At 43.2% G+C, this 24234-nt stretch overlaps 2 protein-coding genes and 1 long non-coding RNA gene across 5 annotated transcripts in view; all 3 read left to right on the top strand.

Annotated features, from left to right (window-relative positions):
* LOC132452810 (uncharacterized) overlaps positions 1-18908 on the top strand; it is a 37789-nt gene extending 18881 nt beyond the window's left edge. Inside the window, exon 2 of the long non-coding RNA XR_009524517.1 lies at positions 18377-18908. This is a non-coding gene — a long non-coding RNA (uncharacterized LOC132452810). The remainder of the gene's footprint in view (positions 1-18376) is intronic.
* The window catches only part of LOC132452804 (carcinoembryonic antigen-related cell adhesion molecule 5-like), a 73166-nt gene that overhangs the window by 32972 nt on the left and 15960 nt on the right, over positions 1-24234 (top strand). The gene's annotated exons all lie outside the window — the stretch shown is intronic.
* LOC132452799 (carcinoembryonic antigen-related cell adhesion molecule 5-like) lies at positions 1258-18908 on the top strand. 3 transcript variants are annotated; one of them, XM_060045584.1, is made up of 8 exons: positions 1259-1573; positions 1796-1865; positions 3276-3650; positions 3995-4318; positions 4452-4763; positions 4860-4932; positions 14040-14073; positions 17728-18908. In XM_060045584.1, the coding sequence occupies exons 2-8, from the start codon at positions 1799-1801 to the stop codon at positions 17923-17925; spliced, it is 1383 nt and encodes a 460-aa protein (XP_059901567.1). In that variant the 5' UTR covers positions 1259-1573; positions 1796-1798; the 3' UTR covers positions 17926-18908. The 3 variants fall into 3 exon arrangements, with proteins under 3 accessions (XP_059901569.1, XP_059901567.1, XP_059901568.1); XM_060045585.1 differs by lacking the exons at positions 3276-3650; positions 3995-4318; positions 4452-4763; positions 4860-4932 and adding exons at positions 10083-10448; positions 13026-13349; positions 13483-13755; positions 13879-13951 and having other exon boundaries at positions 1261-1573; XM_060045586.1 differs by lacking the exons at positions 14040-14073; positions 17728-18908 and adding an exon at positions 5051-6186 and having other exon boundaries at positions 1258-1573.

Below are 24234 nucleotides of genomic sequence, written 5' to 3' on the forward strand. Positions count from 1 at the left end.
CCAACCAGTAGCAGGACTCAGTACAGCAGGACTCACCACAGTACTCACTACACCAGGACTCACTACAGCAGGACTCTACAGCAGGACTCACTGCAGCAGGAGTCACTACAGCAGGACTCACTACATCAGGACTCACCACAGTACTCACTACAGCAGGACTCTAGAGCAGGACTCGGTACAGCAGGACTCACTACAGCAGGACTCACTGCAGCAGGACTCACTACAGCAGGACTCACTACAGCAGGACTCACTACAGCAGGACTCACTATAGTAGGACTTGTTGTCTTCTTGTTGAAAGTAGTTCGAAACGGGTCTCTTTTAACTCACTTTATTTGTTAAAGTATTTCGGTATGGTAAATATGAAGAAAAATGGAGGGAATTGTATCGAACACGTGAGAGAGATATTCCGTGAGCTACTTCAAGCCCCAGGCTTAGGCCCGAGGCTCTCTGTTGGTCCGCCTATGATTCTCTGGCCTCCTCTGGCTCCGGGCGCTGGAAATGGACCAAGTAGGCGTGGCCTATGTGAAGTGGGCGTGGCCAATGTGACGTCTTGGCTGCGGCTTCCGCGTCTGTCTTAAAGATGCTGCCTTCTATGGCTGGGGTAGATATATTACAGCTTGTATGTTTGATCCTGCTCCCTTGTGGCTGTGTGGGGGTAATACAGCTTGTGTGTTCGATCCTGCTTCTTAGTGGCTATGTGGGGGCAGCTTATGTGCTTAACATACGTAACAGACTCACCAGCAGCAGGACTAACTACAGCAGGACTCGCTACAGCAGGAGTCAAACAGGACTCACTACAGCAGGACTTATGAGATCCAACCAGCAGCAGGACTCACTACAGAAGGACTCCCTATAGCCGACCAGCAGCAGCGCTTGAAAATGCTTCACCAAAGAATATTACTGACTTTTAGAATTAAAAGAAAAACGATGAATAAGTGATACATTTATTTGTTTTACAGAGTAGGTTTTAAATGCTCATTTTAAAATGCAAGACACCCTTTGGTGAAAGCTTTTTCCAACTTCTTCTCTGTCCATACAGAGAGTCACTGTGCATACTAAATACAACACAGGCCTTTTCATCTTTTGAATGATACTTTCTAACGCATCTCAGATTCTACTGTGAATACACATTCATTTGGTGACTAATAATTCTTAATCTTTATATGTGCATTCACAGGACTGCAACTTCACATTTGCTTCATATGTGGTTGAGAAATGAAAGTACCACGATGCTGTAAATAGAAGTTCCTGCTTTCCACAAGCCATGTTCTCTTGTGTTTTTCAGTTCAAGTGACAGCAGTATTAGGTCTGATCAAAGTAACTCTTTAGTTAGTGTAGTTTAGTCTCCTCACTCAAGGAGAATATTAAACACAATTACTAATAACTGACAACAAGGTTGATTAGCCGTGCATGGATCATAAAAAGAGTGGTCACATAGGGACAATCACTAACCGTGGAAGAATCCTAACTTTGGAATTTAAGCATACCTCCCTTTAACAACGCATTAGTGTAACACTGTTCTTCTTTTAGAACAAACTGCCTGTTGGCTTTGAAAAAGCACCTACTGCTCGCGGTAAGGAATTAAAACATGATGTATATATAATTTTTTTAAAGGCCTAGAATCAACTGATTAATGCATTTTCTTCTACTTTTGTTGTTCCATGTAGCCTTCTGTGTTTCCATATTCGTAATTTCTTGTATTTGTGACAAGGAAGACGTACAGTAGGTACCTTAACCCAGGCCACATTAAAAACTAAAACAAATATACCTTCACTCTTTTGAATTCATGATGCAGGAGATGAGGTTCACAAGATGCATCACGATAATACAGTTTGAAATGCTACTGAATGTCATCTTTGTTTCAGGTGAGCGGTGTTCATTTGTTTTATTGTGAATATTTAGTTCCAAAAAAACAGAATGACTCATTCTGGGTGCATTAAAGGGGTTGTGCAAAATTTTGGACATTGGACCTCATTTCAAAGTGAGCCAGTGTGTTATCTATCATTGGATAGAAAAACTAAGTTTTTGATGCATCGTTTAATGTGTTGGAACTGGTTCTGGACCAGAGAAGAATTGTGGAAATCTAGATTGTCCCAGATGACAATGCATCTCCTCCATTCTGCAGACATGTTATCTTTCATTGGAGACCGGTTTCAACAGGTTTCATTCAGTCCATCTAGTTGTAGAGATCGCTGGTGCTAGGCTAGTGCAAGTGGACGGTTTCTGCTAGCCTGCCAATAAAAACAGTTTTACCAACTCCACAGTACACCCGAGGCGAATCAATTAAAACGCCAGACTATCAATGTTGATGTCTGTGTTGATAGAAAACTGCTAGAACTAAAACTATCCTTGTATCTCTTGAATGAAGCTGCAGAATCAGAGAATTTATTCTTTTGTTTAGATATTTTGCATTTACTTGTATTAACAACATTCTTCCCTTAAATGATTTTAATGTTTACAGTGATTGTTTTGTATTTTTTATGTATGTCGCTTTGGAAAAAAGCATCTACCAAATACTTTTTATATCAGCTAAAACCAACTATCTGTTTCAATGGATTCAGAATAAAACCCAATTCTGTCTTACCCAACAATGCTAGTATTTCAATATTGTTACTTGAATGACTTATTCATGGCTACAATTGTACTCTAAGAATTGTCTTATACTTAGCCTAAAATGAGAATGAATCATAATAGAAATCGATGATATAGGATATCTATGGGTGCCACTCGGTAATATCAGTCCGCCGCTGCCGTAGCCTGCTTCCAAATAAAGGGAAGTATAAACAAAATGCAATGCAATGCAAGGGCAGTTTTATTGCCAACATTACTCTGTCAACACTGACAGTTACATCGATAGTCTGGCGTTATAATTTATTTGCCTCAGGTGTACTGTGGAGTGGGTAAGACTGTTTTTATTGGCAGGCTAGACTTGCGCTAGCCTAGCACCAGCGATTTCTGCAACTAGAAGGACTGAATGAAAGGTGATGAAAACAGTCTCCAATCATAGATAACACACTGACTCACTTTCAAATGAGGTCCAATGTCCAACATTTTGAACAACCCCTTTAATGCAACCAGAATGAGTTATTTGTTTTACACCTACTGGACTAAATGCTAATCTGCATGTGATCGATCTCTGAAATGAAGCTGGTATCCATGCTCAGAATGTGATGCCGGTCTAGTAGAGGTGTGACCAGGCTGTTAGAGGAAGATGTGGTGGGACAGGAAGGTTGCATGTCATGGGCCATATTATGTAAAAAATACTTCTGTTGCAGGTGGTGAGGGACTCTGTCATGCAGACCTTAATGCATCTATGCCAACCCAGATGGAGGCATTGAGTGACACTTGTTTGCAAATTCCATGTTCATTTGATTTAGTACCATCAAATCTACTCGATAAAAAAAATATATATATTGGTTTATGGCTAAAATCGACTCACCATTTTGGGCCTCATCCAGAAAGTGTGGTTTTCAACGGTAGCAAAACCAATAATATATATCCAATTAGTATCATTGGGAATATGAGTGAATACAACTGCACAACCGTTTTTACAAACATGAAATCAAGTTATGCTGACGTGTATTACTTCAGAGTTGAAAGAAGTTACAAGTCAACTGACGTCTGCAATCCTCTAACAATCACAGTTAAAGGTAGGAGAACCCTTTTGGTTTGAGGGTCTATTTTTTGAATACTGTCATAATTATTTGTTACCTATGTATTCCTATTTCAATATGATTATGATCTTTCTAGATTTTCGGCTACTTCCTGACTATGGAGACATACTTGTTCTCCTTGTCTATAATTAAAGTAACAATACCACTGAATTGTATTTTGACTTTGAAGAATGTTTTTTAAAAAATGTGTGCCAGTGATATATTGTATACTGCATAAGTTATTATGGACTATGGGGGTTAGACACACTTCGTTTCCCTTACACAATCTTTAATGTGTTAATAATGATTATTCTCCCCTCTGGAATATAACAACTACGTAGATTCAGCCCCAGCACCCTCCATACAGACCCTCCCGGAGGGACCACTAACGGAGGGGAGCAGGGTAACGTTCACCTGCAGGGCCATCGCACCCTGTCCCACCCAGCCGCCTCACCTGAGCTGGAGCCAGTCAGGAGGCCCTGAGGGCCGGCTGGAGCCGCACGGAGACCAAGAGCCTAACGTCAGGACCCGGCGGCTGAATATCACTCTGTCGGACCGACATGACGGGGTCCGCCTCACCTGTCTGGTGGAGTATCCGGTGAACGACCCAGCAGGCGGGCCCAGCATCAGAACAGCAGAAAGCGTCGTGACGCTCAAGGTTTCCTGTGAGTGACCAGCAGACGGTCCAATCAGTGAGCCGGGACGGCTGAGAAGCAGAAAGAGTTTACATACTGCATTCAAATCCGTCAACAGCGGAACCATAGCTTGAAATTGAAGACTTATCTTGTGTTCCTGTAGATTCCCCGAAGGATACCCAGGCCTCCGTCAGCCCCCCCACGGTGTCACTGGGCAGTGTGGTCAACCTGACGTTGACCACGGTGTCGCTGGGCAGTGTGGTCAACCTGACGTGCACCAGCAGAGCCAACCCCCCCGTTCTCCGGTTCACCTGGTTCAGGAGCAGTGCGGAGGGACCCCTGAACGTGTCAGATGGATCTTGGTACAGCTTCAATGTGTCCAGCTACAGAGGAATCTACTACTGCGTGGCCACGAATCCCTTGGGAAACCAAACATCAGAAGAGATTAAGCTAACTTTCAGCGGTGAAAGTGTTGGTAAATCAACTTCTACACATATCCCTAGAAGTTAAATGGATCCCCAATCTCTAAATGGATATGACTATGTGATCTACCATGATTTGTCCCCTACAGGATTGAATGTCCCTCTGATAGTGAGATTCTTAATCGGTATTGTCATCTTTACTGGTCTGATCATCTCTGTCCTGTAAGTAAAACACACACACACAATTTAGCATGAACAATGATGAGTCAAGATTAACCTTACCAGCATGTGTGCTGGGTCCGTCTCCGTTCTAACCCGTGATCCCACCTCATGTTTATAGGTGGTTCCTGAAGAAACCTTCAACACAGCAACCGGTATAGGAACCAGGCACTGCGTTAGGGGTGGCCCTGACGGACCTAGGACCACCCACTGTTCAACAGGCCCACCCAAAACCTTTCTTGAAAAAAAAAGAAATTCTTCTGAAATGCTTTATTTTTTACATTTATATTGATGCTTGATCCGATTTGCGTTAAAAGCGGTAGGCTATTGTTTTAGTTATTATAGCCTAGGCTACAATTGAATGCATCTTCTTTGTATTAAAAGCCAAGCTCAGTCTGTTGCTAATGATATCGAAATATTGTTGAAAACTTAAAATCAATTAAACAGAATTCTAAAATAGTCTGCCTCATATTATACAAGCATAACTAAACTATATCATATAGTTTAGTTATACGGGAGCGAAAAATTACTCTTGTGCCCGGCGCATATCTAAAAAGGGTTGTTCTGAAGTAGCCTAATTACCCGTAGGTGTGGTTTGGGCGTGAAGTGCAGTAAACCAATGAGAGTGCCAGCTCCCATCCCCTTTAAGAGCCATGAGCGCATTTGAATCTGACGAGTTGATATTTTGACAGCGCGTCTGCAGTCTCAGATGAGACGGATGCACATGAATTTCAAACTTCAAATGGCTCAGTTGTTAATGGCCAAATAATATGGCCTAATTCATACATGGAATAAGGTTTTCTTCCACAACTTCAGTCCTCAAATAAATTTCGGCAAAGAAAACTTAGGATGATATGACATATGATATGCGGTAACTGTGGTTCTATTTAATGATATACGCAATACATTATAAACATTGTTTCTTATCAGTATTGTATGCATTACCGTTATCGACTTGTGTTCCTAATATGCATGTGTCCCCCCGTTAATATACATTGCCATGGACTGTATTATGTGTTACGTGTTTAGTTTCCGTGTGTTTAAACAGATGGACGCGCCCGCGCGTGTGTTATAGATACACACACACGCGCCCGCATTCATTCATTCTTTTTAACACTCACTCGCGGTAAAACAATGTTTTCTCACGATCAAATACATCAATCCTAACAGTTATGGGCATGTACACGATGTCTGTGTCAAGAAAATGTGTTTGATGTACGGTGTTTGCAGATGCATTGATTTAAAAGTACAACTTATTACCGCTGTATCAGCTGTTCTTTCCCAAAAAAGATGAACAAAAAAGGTGCACAAGCATGCATGCGCCCTTAAAATAGCATCTGAACAACGCGCCAATGACTTTAAAACAGGTGTTTCCTGGTTTGTGGCGCAAGTGGTTTCTGAAACTTGAAAATAGCACCAGGGACCATTTGGGCCAGAACACGCCTCCTCCTTTCGCCGAGCTGCCCCTTGGGTCACAAGATCATTCCCTAATTTACCGACGCGTGGCGCAGGAGGGAAAAGAACACTCTGCGCCAGTTGCAAACTAGCAACGACACATGCGCCAGTGAGAAAGTCAATTGCACCGGATGCAAGATAGGGCCATTGTGTGAATCAATGTCTTTCTGAGCAGTTGGGTTAAGGATTATTTTATGTAACTGACGATGTTATTTAAAAGGAATGGACGACATTTACTCTTCTTTGGGACGGATTAGGAAAGAAAAACATTGTAAAAGGCTACAAAGCGTATAACCATGGGTTTCATAGACATACAGTAAGTGAGGCGAACACAACATTCATGGGGTACAGATGACGCGAGAATAATATGAATCAGGGCATTTACGTTTACGAAAAGTAGGAGATAATGTAGTGTACCATAAATATAGCCCTACAGAAAGTAATGTAATGAGGTGGCCTGGGTTCTCTTCAATATGAAAGAGGGCATATGGGGGATGCATTAAATTTCCCAAAAAATCATGAAAATTCACCATTGAAACATTTTGGAAATAAAAGACATTGCAATGAATTCATGCAGTTATTGGAAAGAGATTGGAACCGGGCGATCAAACCAGGGGGTGCCCTGGGATCACAGTGAAAATGTGATGTCTCTGCAAAAAAAACATTATGATTGTAATCTTAAATTATGGTTCATTAACTGTCATTTAACAAATAATTTTCCAAATGGTAATGCATGCATGTACGTATCTTTAAATCCATGAGCATTTTATTGTTTACGGAAAAAAGGGAAAAATTTGTTCAAAACATTTCTTCTTATTATTATTATTTTCTGTGTAGCTTTCCCCTAGGAACTGACCTCGGAGTACGTGGAGATAACTGCTCCACGGGCTAATAACCCACCGATCAGGGCTGAACTGGAGAAACACTGAATCTAATATTTTGGACAGATGGATTTTGTATCAACACATGTCAGCAAAATAATACTCTGTTTAAGCATCTATGACTCACTACAGCCAACCAGTAGCAGGACTAAGTACAGCAGGACTCACTACAGCAGGACTAAGTACAGCAGGACTCAGTACAGCAGGACTTACCACAGGACTCATTACAGCAGCACTCACTACAGGACTCACTATAGCATGACTTACGACAGCAGGACTCAGTACAGCAGGACTCAATACGGCAGGACTCAATACGGCAGGACTCAGTACAGCAGGACTCAGTACAGCAGGACTTACCACAGGACTCATTACAGCAGGACTCAGTACAGGACTCACTACAGCATGACTTACTACAGCAGGACTCAGTACAGCAGGACTCAATACGGCAGGACTCAATACGGCAGGACTCAATACGGCAGGACTCAATACGGCAGGACTCAATACGGCAGGACTCAATACGGCAGGACTCAATACGGCAGGACTCTCTACACCAGGACTAACTACAGCAGGACTCTCTACACCAGGACTAACTACAGCAGGACTCACTAGACCAGGACTCACTACACCAGGACTCACTACACCAGGACTCACTACAACAGGACTCACTACAGCAGGACTCGACACAGCAGGACTCGACACAGCAGGACTCACTACAGCAGGACTCGACACAGCAGGACTCGACACAGCAGGACTCACTACAGCAGGACTCACTACAGCAGGACTCGACACAGCAGGACTCACTACAGCAGGACTCGACACAGCAGGACTCGACACAGCAGGACTCACTACACCAGGACTCACTACAGCAGGACTCGACACAGCAGGACTCACTACAGCAGGACTCACTACAGCAGGACTCACTACAGCAGGACTCGACACAGCACGACTCACTACAGCACGACTCACTACAGCACGACTCACTACAGCACGACTCACAAGCCGACCAGCAACGGTGCTTGAAAAGCTTCACCAAAGAATTGTACTGGCTTTCAGAATGAAACCAAACTATGGTTCTGTTTTTGTTCGTCGCATGTCAATTAGTAAGAACTAAGAATAAGTTATAATCAATGTAATTGTTTTACATAGCAGACGTTCTATACTCATTTTAAATCGCAAGACACCCTTTGGTGAAATCTTTTTCCAGCTTTTCTCTCCCTTCAGACAGTATATGCTCACTAAATACAACACAGGCCTTTTCATCTCTGTGAATTTATCGATTTTAACTCATCTCAGATCGTACTGTGAATACAAATTTATCTGGGGACTAAATATTCTTTATTATTAAATCAGCATTCATAGGAATGCAACCACACATTTGCCAAATATGTGGTTGAGAAGAGGAAGTACCACGATGCTGTAAGTCAAATTTCCTGCTTTCCACAAGCCATGTTCTCTTATGTTTTTCAGTTCAAGTGACAGCAGCATTGGGTCTGATCAAAGTAACTCTTTAATTGGTGCAGTTTAGTCTCCTCTGTCAAGGAGAATATTAAACACAATTACCAATAACTGACATGAAGGTCGATTTGCCGTGCATGGATCATAGAAGGAGTGGTCACAGAGGGACAATCGCTATAAGTGGAAGTTTCCTAACTTCTGTATTTAAGTACACCTTTGCCTAAGAACGCATTAGTGCAACACTGTTCTTCATTTATAACTAACCCTGCCAGTTGGCTGTAGAAAACCACCTACTGCTCTCGGTAAGGAAATTATACATGATACATATATATATATATAAATTAGAGCTGTCAGTTAAACGCGTTATTAACGGCGTTAACGCAAACCAATTTTAACGGCGTTAAAAAAATTATCGCGCGATTAACGCAAATATTTTATTTACAAAAAAAAAGAAAAAACTTTTTTTTTTCTTTTTCTCAAAACAAAGCAGTAGCCTGACTGCTATGTTCAAATGACATTTGTTCAAAGCAGTCTATTAATTGCACTATAGGCTCTTTTTTTGTATCGTCCTGTTTTGATCAGTATATGCCAATGTTGTTATCAATAGAAAATCATTTGCACAAGACAAGCCGATGCACTTCACCATGTTGATAAGAGAATTAAAATGAGAAGAATTATGGGACAAAAAATCAAGGGATATTTAGCATAGAAAAATAATTTGCGATTAATCGTGAGTTAACTATGACATTAATGCGATTAATCACGATTAAATATTTTAATCGCTTGACAGCTCTAATATAAATATATATAATTTTTTTAAAGGCCTTGAATAAACTTTTTAATGCAGGTTCTTGTTACTAATGTTGTTCAATGTAGCCTACTCTATTTCCATAATGGTTATTTGTAGTATTTGTACAACAACGAAGATGTAGTTACCTTAACCCAGTCCACAGTAAAAACTAAAACGAATGAACCTCAACACTAACCTTCTTTGAATTCATGATGCAGGAGATGAGGTTCACAAGATACATCACGATGATCAAGTTGGAAATGCTACTGAATGTCATCTTTGTTTCGGGTGAGTGGTGTTCAATTGTTTTATTGTGAATATTTGGAACAAAGTACTGAATGTGTTTAGGTAATACCACGCCAACAGACCCGTCTTACAAGACCCAGAATGAGTCATTCGTTTTACACCTAACAGACTGCTTATCTGCATGTAATCGATAACTGAAATGTATCCATGTTCAGAATGTGATGCCGGTCTAGTAGAGCTATGGCCAGCCTGTTAGAGGAGGATGTGGTGGGACAGGAAGGATGCATGTCATTGGCCAATTTGTGTAAAAAACGCTTGCATTGCAGGTGGTGAGGGATCCTGTCATGCAGACCTTCATGTATCTATGCCAAACAAGATGGAGGCATTGAGCGACACTTGTTTGCAAATTCCATGTTCATTTGATTCCGTACCATCAAATCAATTCGATAAAACCAAACCCATTTGGGGTGTATGGTTGAAATCGTCCACCGATAAAAAAGATGTGGTTTTCCAAAGCAACATACAAGATAATATATTTCCAATTAGTATCATTGGGAATATGAGGGAATACAACTGCACAACTGTTTTTACAAACATGATCTCAAGTTATGCCGACGTATATTACTTCAGAGTGGACAGCACCAGTTTCAGGGCAACCGACAGGTGCAATCATCTTACAATCACAGTTAAAGGTAGGAGACACCATTTGGTTTGGGGGTCTATTTTTTTATTACTGTCATTATTATTAATTGTAACCTATTTCAATATTATTTTCATCATTTTTGGTAGTCGGCTACTTCCTGATTAGTCAGATCTACTTGGTCTCCTGGTCTAGAATTAAAATAGCAATAAAACAGAATTGTACTTTCACTTTAAAGAACAATGTCTTATACCAGTGTCATATTTTATACTGTATTGCATGAGTTATTGACTAGGGGGTTAGATATACTTTGTTTCCCTCATATAATCTTTAAAGGTCCCATGACATGCTATTTTATGTATTCTTTAATATAGGTATTAGTGGGCAACTAACACAGTATTCAAAGACGTTCCCTAAATTCAGCCGTGGTGCAGAGTTACAGCCACTCCGAGCCAGTCGCACATTGAGCTTACCCCAAATGCGCTGTTTCGGTGGGCGTGTCAAGGAGGAGGGTGGGGGTGTGGCCCTGAGCAACTTGCAGCCACCATGCGCTCTGTTTACAGTGGATGTATCGCAATGGCGAGGCGCACACAGCCTTTAGACGTTTCTGTAAATATTCTAGAACTTACGGGAGTCCTGGAGCTCTATATCTAAATATTATCATATAGCCTACACAGATATCTATATCATATAATATATATTATCACGGCCAAAAGCTGTGTGAGCCGATATTATGAATCTCAAACGACCGCGTTGGGTTCTCCGACGTTCCTGGTTCTTCAACGTCCACATCAATGTGAATACACACACTGTAACGCAAGTGTTTCTTGTCGGTTCTTTGACGTGTCTTGTATTTCCACAACGAGACTGTCGTGGGGGTTATCTGAGCCATGGTTGAGAAGGAATTGGGGGAAAGGAACTTTGGTTTGACTCGCTGAAGTACATGAACTGCGACATGCCGCCGGTTGCCGCGAGGCACCATCGCCCGGCAGCGGGCAGCCGGCAGCAGGCAGCGCGCGGTTCAGTCGACTTCAGGTTGATGTGAAAGTGGAAGAACCAGAGACGTCGCAGAACCCGACAAAGTCGTTTGTGATTCATAATATCGTCTGGAGGCGCACACAATATGTTATATGATATAGATATCTATGTATTATATGCAGGGCCGTTGCTACAATTCCTGGGCCCCTAGACAAGATTTACTGATGGGCCCCCCTGCGCTGAATTGTTGACGGGGGGGGGGGGGGGGGGGGGGGGGGGGAAGGAGCAATTCTTGACGGACGGACGGACGGACGGACGGGGGTGGAAAGAGCAATTGTTGACGAGGGAGCAATTGTTGACGGGGGTGGAGGGGGCGCTATGGTAGTACTATGGGCTGGTAGTAAAATAAAAAATTAAAATAATAATAATTATTATTATTTATTTTTTTGTGGGCCCCCCCTGGGCTGTGGGCCCCTAGAATCGTCATCACCTTTCACCCCTTATCGACGGCCCTGATTATATGATATTATTTAGATATAGAGCTCCAGGACTGTAACGCAAGTGTTGTACACTTCCTGTGTACAACACTTGCGTTTGTACACTCAGCCGACTTTGTACACTTCGCCGCCAACAATCCCTTTCTCCTCCATGTCGTGGTTCATGTTCTTGAGGGAGTCAAAGCCAAAGTTCCTTCCCCCCAATTCATTCTCAACCTTGGCTGAGATAACCCCCAATACGAGTCTCGTTGTAGAAATACCAGATACGAGAGTCCGACGTGTTATGCGCCATCACACCAACGGCAGAACGGTTATCCAAATAACAAGGAAGTGTACAACACTTGCGTTACAGTCCTGGAGCTCTATATCTAAATAATATCATATAATACATAGATATCTATATCATGTAACATATTGTGTGCGCCTCCAGACGATATTATGAATCACAAACGACTTTGTCGGGTTCTGCGACGTCTCTGGTTCTTCCACTTTCACATCAACCTGAAGTCGACTGAACCGCGCGCTGCCTGCTGCCGGCTGCCCGCTGCCGGGCGATGGTGCCTCGCGGCAACCGGCGGCATGTCGCAGTTCATGTACTTCAGCGAGTCAAACCAAAGTTCCTTTCCTCCAATTCCTTCTCAACCATGGCTTAGATAACCACCACGACAGTCTCGTTGTGGAAATACAAGACACGTCAAAGAACCGACAAGAAACACTTGCGTTACAGTGTGTGTATTCACACACACACATGTGGCGCTCGCACGGTCGAGTCTCATTGGCGGGCCAACGTCTATGGGCGGGCCAGGCAGAGTAAGGGGAGGAGCTGAGATTCCTGATGACGTCATGAGCACAGACATTCCAAATCAGCGCGCTTGAGCCTCCGTTTTTTCAAAGGCGAGCAGAACAGCTAGTGCTAGTTTTACACCAAACGCAAGTTTTAGCCACTGGGGGACCATAGGCAGGCTAGGGGAACTCATATTTATGTTAGAAAACCTCCCAAAGTGAGATTTTCATGTCATGGGACCTTTAAGGTGTTTATGAAGATTATTCTCCCGTCTTGAATACACTGGTCAACACAGAATATGCTTCATTCATGTGGATATTGAAGCTACATCTCAGCCTAATGCAAATATTTATTAAAAACAACCACGTAGATTCAGCCCCAGCACCCTCCATTAAGACCCTCCCGGAGGGACCACTAACGGAGGGGAGCAGGGTAACGTTCACCTGCAGGGCCATCGCACCCTGTCCCACCCAGCCGCCTCACCTGAGCTGGAACCAGTCAGGAGGCCCTGAGGGCCGGCTTGAGCCGCACGGAGACCAAGAGCCTAACGTCAGGACCCGGCGGCTGAATATCAATCTGTCGGACCGACATGACGGGGTCCGCCTCACCTGTCTGGTGGAGTATCCCGTGAACGACCCAGCAGGCGGGCCCAGCATCAGAACAGCAGAGAGCGTCGTGACGCTCAAGGTTTCCTGTGAGTGACCAGCAGACGGTCCAATCAGTGAGCCGGGACGGCTGAGAAGCAGAAAGAGTTTACATACTGCATTCAAATCCGTCAACAGCGGAACCATAGCTTGAAATTGAAGACTTATCTTGTGTTCCTGTAGATTCCCCGAAGGATACCCAGGCCTCCGTCAGCCCCCCCACGGTGTCGCTGGGCAGTGTGGTCAACCTGACGTGCACCAGCAGAGCCAACCCCCCCGTTCTCCGGTTCACCTGGTTCAGGAGCAGTGCGGAGGGACCCCTGAACGTGTCAGATGGATCTTTGTACAGCTTCAATGTGTCCAGCTACAGAGGAATCTACTACTGCATGGCCACGAATCCCTTGGGAAACCAAACATCAGAAGAGATTAAGCTAACTATCAGCGGTGAAAGCGTCGGTATATCAACTTCTACCCATAGGCCCTATAATAAAAACTTTACTATAATACATATCACAAACATATCCCTACAATCTGGATATGATAATGCCCCAGTGATCTACAATGATTAATCTCCTACAGAGGTGAATGTCCTTCTGATAATTGGTGGATTCTTTGGTACCGTCTTCTTTATTGGTCTGATCATCGGTGTCCTGTAAGTAAAACACACAGTAACACACATCTATATCTTTAGATATAGATCTATATCCGTTCTAACCTGTGATCCCACCTCATGTTTATAGGTGGTTACTGAAGAAACCTTCAACACAGCAACAGGTAGGAACCACACAGTGGTGGACAGCGTACTCGCATCCTGCACTTGAACGTATAGTTTACCCTAAGGCAAAGTTAACAAGTTAACTCATATACATTTTTGTAGGATCAGGTCATTTCTGTACATCATCTTATTTTAAGCAATGTTTATTCATAGTAGTTTATTTTTAGTATTTGCGATAAACGAAATAAGCTTACTTGCAGTAAAAATATTTTTGCTGCATAAAGAAAGAATTCTAAATGACTTAAAATATGCAATTGTCTACAAGGGAATTACTCAAGCAAAAATCGAATCAGCCCTCCCAAAAATAAACCTACCTAATGAAATACAATTGTACTCTGCAACCTCAAGGGGAAATGTGCAATGAAACTGTTGCAGTGATGAAAGACTATAATGTACGGCAACACCATGAAACCACACACAATGAAACCGTCAGACCTACACTGGTGCCGAGCAAGAACAAAAAGTTAAAGGTCCCATGGCATGAAAATTTCACTTTATGAGGTTTCCTAACATTAATATGGTCCCCCAGGACTAGAAATAGCATTAGGTGTAAAACGAGAACTAGGTATCCTGCTCTGCCTTTGAAAAAACAAAGCTCAGACGCGCCGATTTGGAATTTTCCACATAGGTCATCAAACAAGGACATGTTACCCCCCCTTTCTCTGCTTTGCCCCTTTAATACGTCCATGCTTTGCCCACCCAGAAAATTTGGCCCTCCAATGAGACAATGAGCTAACACCGTGCGAGCCCCACGTGTGTGTGTGTTGTGGCACCCCGCTCCCCCAATGAGCAGGGTTCCAGGTACGAATCGCACGTTTAGTGGGAGTTTAAGCCGATCAGAGCGTTTATAACATACATCTTAAACAATACATTACACTCGCGGTCTCTAGGGTCTCCGTGAGCCTCTAGCCGCTCGTGGACCCGAGCGCTTCCTCCCTCTCGCTCCCGTTCCTCACAAATGACAGTCCTCATGCTCCTTTTAAAGTCTCTTCCTGGCTTTCTCTGCCTCCGGCCAGGTGTCCCCCAATCTCGCTGATTTGGGAGAGAGTGATGCTCTTTGTCGCCACTCAGTGGGTGGCGGCGGTATACGCCGTCAATCACCCCACCTCGGACCCGCCCGGGCCGAGGATTAAGTGGCGGGATGCCACACTCCTTCACCGCTAGCTTTGGCCTCTGGTAGCCGGATAGTGGGTGGCGGCGGTATACGGCGTCCACGACTAAACCTCCGACCCGCCCGGAGGTTTAGTCGGGCCGAGGTTTACGGGGCGGGATGCCAGTGTGTGTGTGTGTGTGTGTATAAATACACACACTATAATGCAAGTATTGTACACTTCTTTGTTATTTGGATAACCGTTCTGCTGTTGGTGTCATTGCGCATAACACGTTGGGTTCTCTGACGTCCCTGGTATTTCCATAGCGAGACTCGTAGTGGGGGTTATCTCAGCCATGGTTTAGAAGGAATTGGGGCATCGGCGGGAGACAATCGCGGTCAAAATCCCTTTCTCCTCAATGTCGCGGTTCAGTCAATTTCAGATTGATGTGGAAGTGGAGGTTTATCTCAACCATGGTTGAGAAGGAATTGGGGAAAAGGTACATTGGCTTTGACTCCCAAAAGTACATGAACCGCGACATGGAGGAGAAAGGGATTGTTGCCCGTGATTGTTGACCGCCGGAGCCCCGCTGCCCGCTGCTGAGGCACCACCGCCGCGAGGCACCACCGCCGTGGGGCTGGTGGTGCCTCGGCGCTACCCACTGCCGAGGCGGTGGTGCCTCGGCAGCGGGCAGCGGGGCTCCGGCGGGAGACAATCGCGGTCAACAATCCCTTTCTCCTCCAGACTGACAAAACACAAGAAAATGCAGTAATAGCAGGTAGCTCAACTCATTGACCCTAACCTAACCCGACATGGGAATCCATTCTCAGATGGTGCCTTCATTAAACACTGTCTCGCTAAAGTTTCAGGAATAATGTGCCCAGAGAAAATTCAGGAATTCAAAACTGTGGCCATGTCCAGAAACACCGTTTTGTTGCGAATTGAAGACTTGAGAAGCACCTTAAAACATCAAGTGTGGGAAAAAGCTTACGCTTCTGATTTTTTCTCGATTGCATGTGATGAGACCATAGATGCAACAGACACTGCACAGCGGTTCATTAATTTACGGGGAGTCGACTTTTGCATTGCGGAGGATCTGCTTGATCTTAGGAGTCTAAAGGGCACAACAACGTTAAGGACATCTTTGAAGCTGTGTCAGATGCAATTGAAAAGATGGGACATAACTTGGACAAGCTTTGTGGAGCAACAACGGATGGGACTCCAGCAATGGAAGGCGCGCACAAAGGAATGGCCTCTAGGGTGTGCTCCAAGGTGCAAGGGAGTGGAGGTGAGGCTGTTCAAATGCACTGCTTCATCCACCATCAAGCCCTTTGTGGCAAAGCCGTCCAGCTTGGCGTTGTGATGAAAAAGGTGTTGAAAACGGTCAAAATAATTCGAGCCTGAGGGCTCTACCACAGCTTTTCTATCTGATGTAGATGCTGAATACGGGGACGTACTCTACCATTCTGATGTGGCAGTCAAGTGGCCGCTCCGTGTTGCAGCGGTGTTATTCCCTGAGATCTGAAATCAACTTTTCTAAAAGTTCATGAGCTGCAACTTCAATGTTTCGCACTTCCCCACGCTGAGCGAAATCAGATGTGCTGTTCCGAAGGCCAAGCTTTCTGTGCTTACTCAGCGCTTCGAAGATTGTACGATGGATGCAGACGAAGTGGAAGAGAGTCTGCGATTAGAACTTATCGAAATGCAGTGCAGTGTTTCCCGCACACAGAAAGCAATGTGTGCCTCCTCGGAGTGGGAGGCTTTTTCAGCCCGCTGGTTTTCCTTTGATAGGCGCGTTGAGGAGGAGCGGGCGAATCTGCTGTTTATAAGTGTACCCGCGCACCACTGGCATGAATGTGCGCTCGTCTCTGTGTGTGCGTGTTCCTGTGTGTATCCGTGTATGAACAAGAATATCAGGGAGAAAGAGTGCTATGAGGAGATGAATGAACGGAACGATATTTATATTAAAAAATTGCAAAAAAAAAGAAAAAAAGAAGCAGAATCAATTTGTGACACTGTGTTGATTCTGTAGCGCTGCGCCACACATTGGTCTATGTATGGGAAACACTGCAGTGTGATGATTCTCTGAAGAATCAACATTTGCTTCTCTCCCTAACCGACTTCTGGCGGAGCTTGGAAAAGGCCAAGTTTCCTCTGATTGGAACCCACGCAAAAAGAATGATGAGTCTGTTCGATAAGCCACTGTTCAGTAACTTATTCGCATTACAAGCTTGAAATATACCAATACCTTTTTCCCCTTTATACAGGGCTGTATAAAGGGGAAACCCATGAACAGAAGGCTGTTATATAAGCTGAGTTTTTTCTTTAAGCATATTCAATTATCAAGCATAACTGACCTTCATTTGAATGATTTCGCTAACTTTGATACACTAGAAGTGAGGCGATATACCTTACCTCTGGTGAGTGTCCCAGCCCTTCTTATATTTTTCTGTTTGTGGGCTTCAGTGAAAAGATCTTGAACATCCCTAACCCTGTTTCATGGGAACCACTTGTTGACTCTTCTTTCAAGTAACGTATTCATGTATCAATGCTCTTCCACAGAATCCAATAATCGAGGCGTCAGACAAGCAGGTGGAAGAGGAGATCCACTACGGAGAGATCGACTTTGCCAAGGGAGGTGCTGTGCAGAACCCAGGCCTGGTGTTCCCCCAGGGGGAGGAGCAGACCTCAGAGTACGTTGAGATCACTGCTCAACAGGCTAAGAACACACAGATCAGGGCTGAACTGGAGAAGAGCTGAATAGTTTGGACTCGGATCAGCATAAACATATCCTGCTTAAAGTTTAATTCCGGTGAAGCCGAATTGTTTTAGCATTTAAACTCATCAAATAAGCCCTCCAAATACTTTTTTCATTGAAAATCAAGTATAGAGTTTGCCCAGCACAATGTTTGGCTTCCATGTTATTGGCTAGGGGCAAAGCGAAAGCTTTTAAATCTGCATTTTTTAACCACTAATCTAGCCAAAAATAGCACCAAACCTCTGCAGTCGCATGATATGGGTCCCTACACCTAAAATGAAGCATCAACAACTTAGTTAGTGTAGCGGGAGTTTATTAAAAAAGAACTTGATTACCAGCTACCGTAGATAATATAATAGACGCACCAACAAATTTAACTTAAAAATCTGAATTGGAAAACAGTCTTTTTCAACATGTTTGATGTGTAGGGACCCTAATCATGCTACTGAAGAGGTTTGGTGCTATTTTGAGCTATATTAATAGTTTTGGAAGATTTTCGCTGTGCCCCTAACAAATAACATGGAGGCAAACATTGCGCCGAGCAAACTCTATGCTCGATTTTCAATGAAAAAGGTATCTGGGGGGCTTATTTGATGGATGCAAAAAAGAAGACCCTGGGATACATTTTTGCCGGAATTACACTTTAAGCATCTATGGCTGCGGCTGCAAAATGTTTCCAAAACATGGCACCCCTTATGCTTTTTTGTCTCCAAGGCACCCAATAAACCAAAACAAGTTTGAATCCCTGTAGGGATAGGTGCTGTTTATGAGGATTATGAGGACGAGGATGTGATGTGAAGGGTGACACCGATTTGAAAGTTCAGCCAGTTACCCAATGGGTGGAGTTTGTCCCACCCACTCATTTGCATTTTAATATTGTCTACATTGAAGCAGTTCAAATGCAAAGAGATAGCATTTTAATTGTATATCTGACTCAAATAATGCGTCTATATTATGAACAATAAAAAGCATCAGTGATATTGCATTTTCATCATCAACATTGCGTTTTCATTTGATTATGGTCCTCAAAATGCCTCCATAGTTCACAGCCCTTGAGAGTATGGTGGGGAGGATTGGAGTGAGAGTGTGGATGCTAATGGAACTGATTATGGACCAGAGCAGATTGGTGGAAATCTAGATTGTCCCAGACGACAATGTATCTGGTCTGCTCTGCAGACATTTGACATTCACAATATCTGTGATGTTTCTTCCCGTGACCTTCTCAGATTAAACGCTTCATCTATGAAGATACATTCATGCAGGATTTCCTCCTGGTCCATTTGCTAAAATCTGAAATGGTTTATTCTAATATAGGCCTACTATGAAAACTGTGCTGAAGGGTTTTACTGGCGGTAGAGAAATATTATTTTTGCCTGTTTTTGCCAAACCAAACTCACTTTTGCAACACTCCTCTGCTGAGGTCGGTCTGTCTGTCCAGCTCTCTCAATGTCCCAATGTCCCACAACATGGTCAACCGACGCTGCTCCAATCTGAGCCCATACTTTGGTCCTCGTCTCCTATGTCCACGTCCTCCTTCAGGTCGATCTCTTCCTCTCGCCACCCCTCCTCTGACGGCAGTTTGATCTTTTGTCCATAGGTTTGGTATATTACAAGGCAGGGTTTTAACTTAGCAAAGAGTTGACATCATAGCTTCCTGTGTCTAATGTAGAGAAGTATCCAGTGTTCACAGAAAACGTCTGAATAGATACGCAGATCTGGGCTGAGGTTTTGCTCCTTTAGTGTCAAACACTAATCATTCATAAATATACAACTATACTGCCAGACAATTAGAAGGAAGAAGCAAGGAAGAAGAGTTTGCAGCCAGGTTGGTGCCTACACAGGCAGGAAGAGCCAAGGTAGTGCTGGAGCTGAGGCCCACGCTGATCATGGACAAGGAGCTGAGCGAGAGAGCACTCAAAGAGATAAGAGGCTTCATGGCCGCTGTGATGCCTCGTTCGTGAAGTGGAGTGGTGTCCACACATGGCCAGAGCATTTATAGTGTTTCGGACTGGATGCGACAAATCGCTGTATTGGACTCACAACAGCAGGACTCACTGCAGCAGGACGTATTAGAGTAGGACTCACTACAGCAGGAATCATTACATTAGGACTCACTACAGCAGGACTCACTACAGCAGGAATCATTACATTAGGACTCACTACAGCAGGAGTCATTACGGCCAACCAGCAGCAGGACTCTCTACAGCAGGACTTTCTACAGCAGGAATCATAACAGGACTCACTACATTAGGACTCACTACAGCAGGAGTCATTACAGCCAACCAGCAGCAGGCTCTCTACACCAGGACCCACAATTGCAGGACTCACTACAGCAGGACTCACTACAGCAGGACTCACTACAGTAAGACTCACTACAGTAAGACTCACTACAGTAAGACTCACTACAGTAGGACTCACAACAGAAGGACTCACTACAGCAGGACTCACTACATTAAGACTCGCTACAGCAGGAATCACTGCAGCAGGAGTCACTACAGCAGGACTCACTACATTAAGACCTGCTTCACCAGGACTCACTACAGCAAGACTCGCTACAGGAGTACACACTACAGCAGGACTCACTACAGGAGGACTCACTACAGTAGGACTCACTAGAGCAAACCAGCAGCAGGACTAAATACAGCAGGACTCGCTACAGCAGGAGTCAAAACAGGACTCACTACAGCAGGACTTTCGAGATCCAACCAGCAGCAGGACTCACTACAGAAGGACTCCGTATAGCCAACCAGCAGCAGTGCTTGAAAATGCTTTGCCAGAGAATATGACTGACTTTTAGAATAAAAAAAAAAAGAAGAAGAATAAGTTATAAATGTATTTGTTTTACAGAGTAGGTATTATATGCTCATTTTAAAATGCAAGACACCTTTTGGTGAAAGCTTTTTCCAACTTCTTCTCTGTCCATACAGAGAGTCACTGTGCATACTAAATACAACACAGGCCTTTTCATCTTTGTGAATGATACGTTCTAACGCATCTCAGATAGTACTGTGAATACACATTACTTTGGTGACCAATAATTTGTTATCTTTATATGTGCATTCACAGGACTGCAACTTCACATTTGCTTCATATGTGGTTGAGAAAAGGAAGAACCACGATGCTGTATTTAGAAGTTCCTGCTTTCCACAAGCCATGTTCTCTTGTGTTTTTCAGTTCAAGTGAGAGACAGTATTAGGTCTGATCAAAGTTACTCATTAGTTAGTGCAGTTTAGTCTCCTCACTCAAGGAGAATATTAAACACAATTACTAATAACTGACCACAAGGTCGATGAGCCGTGCATGGATCATAAATGAGTGGTCAATCGCTAAAGGTGGAAGAATCCTAACTTTGGTATTTAAGTATACCTCCATCTAACAACGCATTAGTGCAACACAGTTGTTCTTTTAGAACAAACTGCCCAAGAACAAAAAGCACCTAGGCCTACTGCTCGCGGTAAGGAATTAAAACATGATGTATATAAATATTTTTTTTAAAGGCCTAGAATAAACGGATTAATGCATTTTCGTGTAACTTTTGTTGTTCCATGTAGCCTATACTGTTTTTCCATATTCCTTATTGGTTGTATTTGTAACAAGGAAGATGTACTACAGTAGGTACCTTAACCCAGACCACATTAAAAACTAAAAGGAATATACCTTCACTCCTTCTTTGAATTCATGATGCAGGAGATGAGGCTCACAAGATGCATCACGATGATACAGTTTTAAATGCTGCTGAATGTCATCTTTGTTTCAGGTGAGCGGTGTTCATTTGTTGTATTGTGAATATTTACTTCCAAAAAAAACCGAATGACTCATTCTGGGTGCATTAAAGGGGTTGTTCGAAATTTTGGACATTGGACCTCATTTCAGTTTCTGCTAGCCTGCCAATAAAAACAGTTTTACCCACTCCACAGTACACTGAGGCAAATCAATTATAACGGCAGACTATTAATGTTAACGTCTGTGTTGATAGAATACTGTTAGAAATAAAACTATTGTTTCATCGCAATTATCGCATAACATTGAGGGACTACTTTCTCAGCAGTGGCGGAATTTTACTTCGCTCCGGTGTAGCAACCAATTCACTACAGCACTACTCCAGTCAGAGACACCTAATAGTAGGTGCCTATGTAATATCAGTCCGCCGCGGCCGTAGCCTGCTTTCAACTACAGGGAAGTATAAACTAAATGCAATGAGACACTGGCCCACTTGGAAATGAGGTTAGATGTCCAAAACTCCGACCAACCCCTTCAATGGACCCAGAATGAGTCATTAGTTTTACACCTAATGGACTAAATGCTAATCTGCATGTAATCGATCTCTGAAATGAAGCCGGTTTCCATGCTCAGAATGTGATGCCGGTCTAGTAGAGGTGTGGCCAGGCTGTTAGAGGAGGATGTGGTGGGACAGGAAGGATGCATGTCATGGGCCATTTTGTGTAAAAAATGCTTGTGTTGCAGGTGGTGAGGAATCCTGTCCTGCAGCCCTTAATGCATCTATGCCAAACAAGATGGAGGCATTGAGTGACGCTTGTTTGCAAATTCCATGTTCATTTGAGTCAGTACCATCAAATCTACTCGATAAAAACAAAACCTTTATTGGTTTATGGCTAAAATCGACTCACCATTTTGGGCCTCATCCAGAAAGTGTGGTTTGCAACGGCAGCAAAACCAATAATACATATCCAATAAGTATCATTGGGAATATGAGTGAATACAACTGCACAACCGTTTTTACAAACATGAACTCAAGTTATGCTGATGTATATTACTTCAGAGTTGAAAGAGGTTACATGGCAACTGACACCTGCAATTATCTTACAATCACAGTTAAAGGTAGGAGAACCCTTTTGGTTTGGGGGTCAATATTTTGATTACTGTCATTATAATTGTTTGCATTCCTATTTTTATATTATTACAGGGTTCCTGCACATTTTCCATTTCAAAATTCCGTACTTTTCCAGACTCAAATTTCCAGACTTCTCTGAGGATTTTCAGTCAATATTAAACACCTGAAAACCAATTTTTAGATGCTTTTATGTAAATGATTGGGTAAAAAACGTTGAGAGGCTACCGCTAGATGCTGTGACCAGACGACAGCTCGTTTACCAGTAATGACAGTTCGTTTTATGAAATCAAAAGCACAACAAATGTTAGGAAAGGCCACTTTTATAAAATGCTGCAAAGAAACAGCAGAATGCATTTCATTAAAAAAATGTCCAAAGTGCCCCCTCTTCAAAGTGGAAAATATTCAAATGTGAATAAGTGGGAGGGAACAACTCCAGGGCAGGTATGTCCACAGCGGACGAGGATGTGACGTGAAGGGTGACAACGATTTTAAAGTTCAGCCAGTTACCCAATGGGTGGAGTTTGTCCCACCCACTCATTTGTATTTTAATATTGTCTACATTGAAGCGTGCCATAATTTGAATATGCAAACGCAAATAGTTTTAACTTTTATTTGTATATTGTTACTTTTAAGCAGACATTTTTTTAAATGCAAAGAGATAGCATTTTATTGTATATCTGAGTCAAATAATGTGTGTATATTATGAAAAATAAAAAGCATTAGTGCTATTGCATTTTCTTCTTCAACATTGTGTTTTCATTTGATTATGGTCCTCAAAATGACTCATTAGTTAACAGCCCTTGAGAGTATGGTGGGGAGGATTGGAGTGAGAGTGTGGATGGTGATGGAACTGGTTCTGGACCAAAGCAGATTGGTGGAAATCGAGATTGTCCCAGATGACAATGTATCTCTTCTGCTCTGCAGACATTTGACGTTCAAAATATTTGTGATGTTCCTCCCTCTGACCTTCTCAGATTATACCATTCATCTATGAAAATAGATCCATGCATGATTCCATCATCGTCCATTTGCTAAATTCGGAAAAAGGTTATTCAAATATAGGCCTACTATCAAACTGCGCTGAAGTGTAGATTAATTCTGTCCATACATTCATTTTGTATTTGTTTGTCTGTCTACATATTTTACCGGAGACAATAGAGAATTTTTGCTTTTAAAAAAAACAACTCACTTTTGCAACACTCCTCTGCTGAGGTTGGTCTGTCTGTCCAGCTCTCCCAACGTCCCAATGTCCCACAACATGGTCAACCGACGCTGCTCCATCTCATCCCATACTTTGGTCCTCGTCTCCTATGTCCACGTCCTCCTCCAGGACACACACACACTCTCACTCTCTCTCTCTCTCTCTCTCTCTCTCTCTCTCTCTCTCTCTCTCTCTCTCTCTCTCTCTCTCTCTCTCTCTCTCTCTCTCTCTCTCTCTCTCTCTCTCTCTCTCTCTCTC

This window comes from Gadus macrocephalus, chromosome 23 (assembly GCF_031168955.1).
Source record: "Gadus macrocephalus chromosome 23, ASM3116895v1".
Lineage (NCBI taxonomy): Eukaryota > Metazoa > Chordata > Actinopteri > Gadiformes > Gadidae > Gadus > Gadus macrocephalus.

Bases quoted from the DNA above. Each gene is read 5' to 3' on its own strand.
- LOC132452799 (XM_060045584.1), top strand. From the start codon at position 1,799: ATGAGGTTCACAAGATGCATCACGATAATACAGTTTGAAATGCTACTG. The intron at 4,319-4,451 runs GTGAGTGACCAG...GTGTTCCTGTAG, and splicing joins CGTGACGCTCAAGGTTTCCT to ATTCCCCGAAGGATACCCAG. The intron at 14,074-17,727 runs GTAGGAACCACA...GCTCTTCCACAG, and splicing joins AACCTTCAACACAGCAACAG to AATCCAATAATCGAGGCGTC.